Source organism: Primulina tabacum, chromosome 18, assembly GCF_025594145.1.
Source record: "Primulina tabacum isolate GXHZ01 chromosome 18, ASM2559414v2, whole genome shotgun sequence".
Lineage (NCBI taxonomy): Eukaryota > Viridiplantae > Streptophyta > Magnoliopsida > Lamiales > Gesneriaceae > Primulina > Primulina tabacum.
The window spans coordinates 31,157,800-31,162,902 of NC_134567.1; the positions used below are offsets into that span (position 1 = coordinate 31,157,800).

At 33.8% G+C, this 5,103-nt stretch overlaps 1 protein-coding gene across 1 annotated transcript; it reads right to left on the reverse strand.

The window, feature by feature from the left end:
- Window positions 1-1,163: 1,163 nt before the first annotated feature.
- On the reverse strand, window positions 1,164-5,103 carry LOC142533505 (PHD finger-containing protein 1-like). The gene is made up of 6 exons (XM_075640312.1): window positions 5,024-5,103; window positions 3,785-3,870; window positions 2,540-3,373; window positions 2,204-2,425; window positions 1,989-2,110; window positions 1,164-1,883 (listed from the first exon to the last, which is right to left on the reverse strand). Exons 1-6 carry the CDS (start codon window positions 5,024-5,026, stop codon window positions 1,789-1,791), a joined length of 1,362 nt encoding a protein of 453 aa, XP_075496427.1. The 5' UTR covers window positions 5,027-5,103; the 3' UTR covers window positions 1,164-1,788.

A 5,103-nucleotide genomic window follows, 5' to 3' on the forward strand; every position in this document is an offset into this window, starting at 1 on the left:
GTTATCTATCAAAATCTTGCAAAAAGTCTATCAAAATCTTGAAAAAAGTCTACAAAAGTTCCATGGATTTCTGATTACAAATCTGTGAGATTCTACAAGAGTCAATAAAAATCTACCAAATCCACGAAAATCTATCATTTAAAAAAATCATTGAAAGTCATTAAATCTCTATATTGAATACACCACCTAAGAGATTTTGCAGGCGATTACATATGCATCGCTCATCCCATCCTATTTACTAAATCTCCACTATCTTTTATGTTTTGAAATCTTTTTTGTTTGGATTAAGATAAATTGTATATTTTTAAAATAAATTACCCGATATAAAATTCATGGTGCCTTTTGTTAAGGGTTTTTGACTTTTGAAATTGATTTTTAAAACATTATTGCGCTTATTATACCATACTGTTTAAAGTTGAATAAACGTTAAATCATATGTAAAGGGCATTGATTTTTATTCTCTCATATCTTCAGCTTAAATTAGTTTTAGATTGTGTGTACGGGTGGATTATTAAATTTTGAGAGAGAGATTTAATTCGGCCGATGAAATAACAAATTATTTCATTTTATAAAATTTAAAATTGTTTTTATTAATTCAAATACAAATTTAAAATCTAAAGGATAAAGTAATTTCAGATTCATGACTTTGAAATGCAAACGTGAGTTAAATATTTTTTACTCCAAATAATTTGACATCTTGCAACTTGACTAAATTATATTTGAATTGACTAATTATTAATTGTTTACTTTGTTTTAGCCATATGGATGGAAATGTGGAGCGGTAATGAAAGAATGTGCTCCTCCACGAAAATAAAAGGCCAAGTCTTGAAACATTTTTAATCCATTTTCTAAGTATAATCTTTGGGTGTTAATTGAAATTAAATAAACATACTAAAATTATCAACGAAATACACTAAAGATTATTATTAGAAGCTGAAAACTTACTATAAGTATTGAAATTAAAAATGTTAATAAGGCATTTTAATTTTGTTAAAAAAATATATTTTAAAATGTTTAATAAAATATGATGAACAGCAGCCCAAAGACTAAAAAATGTATTAGGAAGCCACTAGACACTAGAGTAGTTATCATTTGTCAGCTTCCAAATACTTAAATAATGCATGCATATATTCAAACCTTTTTTTTCCCTAAACCATGCATTTCAATCATTTAAAAATATTTTCTTTTCACAAGCTGTACAAACTGGGAAGTAATCGAATTAGCAGCGTCCCCACAGTTATGATTTCTTTATCTGGTTCCAAAATCATCTGATCTAACACAAGTCAAGATAAAACATTTTGCTCTTTCCAATTAGCATCAACTACATAATGTACACTGTTTCAAGAAAAGACAAGGGCAATTTACCAGTGACCACCAACATAATATAAGATGTTAGGACTTAGGGACCAGGTGGAGAACCAACTAAACGAACAAATTTTTACAATAACTCAAGAAGTGCCTGAGCCACAACTGCCACAGTTGCTGAGCATCACAACTCTTCATCTTGAGATCCGTATCGTTCAGTGATCATCGTGCAGGTGTTATGGATCCAAATCGTGTTACATGATTTAATATATCCAGCACAGACCAAAAAAATCCGAAGAATCAAAGCCCCTGGAAGAATCTAGAAAAGGGAGGGAATAAAAATGTAAATAGGGGAAGTTGGTTAGGGCATTCGGTTATTTTTTCTTCTTGAGTAGTAACCATGGGCTTGTAATTCTAGGGCTTGTTCTGGTATGTACCCAATATATTCAAGCATGTAACACGATTTTGGTCGGTAACAAAAAGTCATTCCATAGTTTCACAGTATGTGAATTGGGATTCAATGGACGGGGGTTGCTTCGCCCTAAATACGCCCCATAGATAATACTTCTTGTCAAATCCTGAAAACCCAATTCGTTTTAGAGGTTTCCGTACTGTATAAAATGAGTATGAGAAATTATGTGGTTTGATCAACAGATCTTGAAAAGGATTGGAATCAAACTTACTCCAGTACAATAGTGGCAAAACCATGGAAGTAAAGATCAAGATCTCCGCATTCTGAACAACGCCTTTTAAAGCGAGTTCTTTATCCCTCATTTCATCAATCAATTGATCATAAGCAGGTTCACTGTCATAGGAAATTTGTAAAATTAAATTGGCCAAAAAGTACATAAATTGGAGAAGAAAGATCAAGAGCATAGACTAAGGCCCTAAAAATCACCTTATCTTGGATGGAAAGAAAAAGACAGCGATATCTTCTTCATTGGGATCTGATAACTCAAAACGTTTTGGCCATACATTAGAGTGTGGAAGCATTTTCAGGTGAAGTTCCTGTTGAAACAAGCTTATTTCCTCGTACACTTTCTGGCATGCTTTGCTAGAAACGTGACCTTTGAGTCCATCAAGAATGTCGCGTCTTTTCCCAGACAAGTTAAAAGTTCCACTGTCGATTAGGAAATAGAGAATGGTAGTTAGATAGAGAGTAAAACACATAATATATAGGTGTTCTAAATACATAGGTTGACTAACTTGGTATCCATAATAATTATTTTCTCACCTCCAAATTGGCGTGATTATTGGTTCAGCACATGTAGAACATTCAAGCATATTTGTATCTTTAGGAAACTCTTTTCCAACTTCTAATCCTCCATTCTCCTTGTGGCCAATGCTTGTGCAGATGATCCCGCCCTCCATCTTCATGCCAACACAATGATTTACAAATTCGACTCCATTGTTTTCCTGATTTTGCTCCTCCAAATTAGTTTCTGGCGACAGAAGAGTTTTCTTCTTCTTCTTTGAACTTTTGGAAGATATATTACATGATAACACAGGATTCTCCATCATCCCAAGCTCAGAAATTTTCTTTTCCTTCACTTCACAAGCTATTGGATCATCACTAGCCAATTTAAAAGGCTTGTCATGGTCTATGTTTTGGCATTCCACAAAAGGTTTCTTGGAGGAGTTACTGTAGATTTTCTTCATAGTAGATTTATTAACCTTGCTTCTCTTTCTCTTCATGTTCGCTTTCAGGGGAATAAAATCTAATAACTTATCTGGCTGCGTCTTGTTATGCCCATCTTCTACTTGCTCAAGCTGTTGGGAGTTCTGCTTGGTTTTTTCATTTTCCTCATTGTTCAACCCTCTGAATTCCTCAAAAGAACTCTCATTGGATGCTTTGTGACATTCAATCAAGTCGAACTTTCTACAAGGATCGTATAAATGTCGAGGGAAATCCTCATAGACACGTTCCTTGGTCTCAATTGTTACATTACCATCTTTTTCGAAATTTTTTCGAGAAGAAACCTTTCGGTTCTGTCGTTCTGCTTCGCAGTCATCACAAACCCAACGAACAAATTCATCAAAATCTTCTGGTACTACATCCAAACAATATCTGGAAAAAAAAAAAAGGAATGGTGAAACACATACAGACAACAACCATATTGTATGGACGTAGTACCAAAAGATTTTGATGAATTTGTCCATTGGGTGTAAAAGTGAGAATCCCATAAACGAATAGACCTCAGTGAAAGAACAAGAACAGAAAGAGAATAGTCAGTTAATTGTGCCATAAATCATTAACAAATCCTCAAATTGAATTTAAAGCCACATTATCTTACATCCACTGAGTTTCTTTACTTCTACCTTGCAGTTTGTAAAGATGCTAGTTGATGAGAAATTAAATCACTAAAATCAGGACAAGAGAATTAAGAAACATATTGAGTTCCAATTCCAGGAGACAAGCAGGATTTTGCAGGGATTCAAATACATAAAAGAACAAATGAGATCAGCAATCACAGCTTACCGATGGACAGCAAAAGCCACACATTTGACACAAAATACAAAAGCATTGTCATATCCTTTATTGCCACACTGCAAACATATTGTCTCCTGCAGGATTGATACAAGCAGCTGTTACTATGAAAGCACAATCACATAATGCAACGAACGGAGGAAAGCAAGATATCTGGTCGATGCTCAGAGAATTCAGAATCCATAAATTCATGAATCCAAAACCCTATCCTACCGTCAAAAAATTGAACTGCGGAGCTGAGTAAACCTTTTTTTTAAAAAAAAAAGTGATGCAATATTTGACTGTCATGCATCTCCTTTCCATTTAACATCTCATTCATACACCAATTTAAGTTCGTTTCATACAAGTAGGTGAGCCAAATAACATCGCTAATAACAAATTGAAATTGTTAAATTTTAGAGGATTCAAGGCTCTGAAATCTTAAGCTTTTCATAATATTTTTCTCATTATTCAATTTTTTTATCCCTGCAGCACCCATCCAGTGCAAGCTTATCAGACATTACCTACAACAAATTAATCCAAGAAAAATAATAATCCCAGTTCTTGCAATGTCGATTTCTCTACTGGACGCTTTGTTCTGTTGATCATCTTGCATACATAGCACTACTGATTACAGTTTTACGGAGTACAAATTTTTAGCCATCACAACATTTTCAAGCCTACGAGAATACAATGTCACTGATAGCGAGCTGAAAATGAGCATTCTATGAAACAAAAAAAGTGCATCATTTTGATACAAGGTCGATTTCAAGCTTCAAAAATGCACAAAATTACAATCCTTTCCATCTCTTTGTCCTGCTACTTTAATTTACAAGTGAATTCTGATATACAGACAAATTCAACCATAAGATACACTGGTTGGCCCTGAATTGCACAAATTCAGACGTAAAGACCCGAGGAGAAAGGGGCAAGGAAAAAAGAAACGCAATCCTAAACACCAAATTCCATTTCTATTAAAAATAAGTAAAGAGCATTTAAAATCGACTTTTCAAACATTATAGATATGCAATTGCTGAAAAATTGTCGGTTATTTCTCTCTAAAACATGCACTTGCATTAATGAATTTCAGAAAAGTCCAAATCATAGAAAAATAAAAATTTTTGCTTCGAAATACATCGACTTGTACTCCCAAAGTTTCCCACCGCACAAAAAAAAAGAGTGGATTACGAAAGAAACTAAGCGCTCACAAGATTCAGAGAAGAGGTGAGGAATATGGAAATAGAAGATTACCATGGCTAGTGAATTGTTTCGTAACCACCAAAGATTAAATATTTCTGGCGAAAATTGCGTGATATTAAAGTAAATCTCGA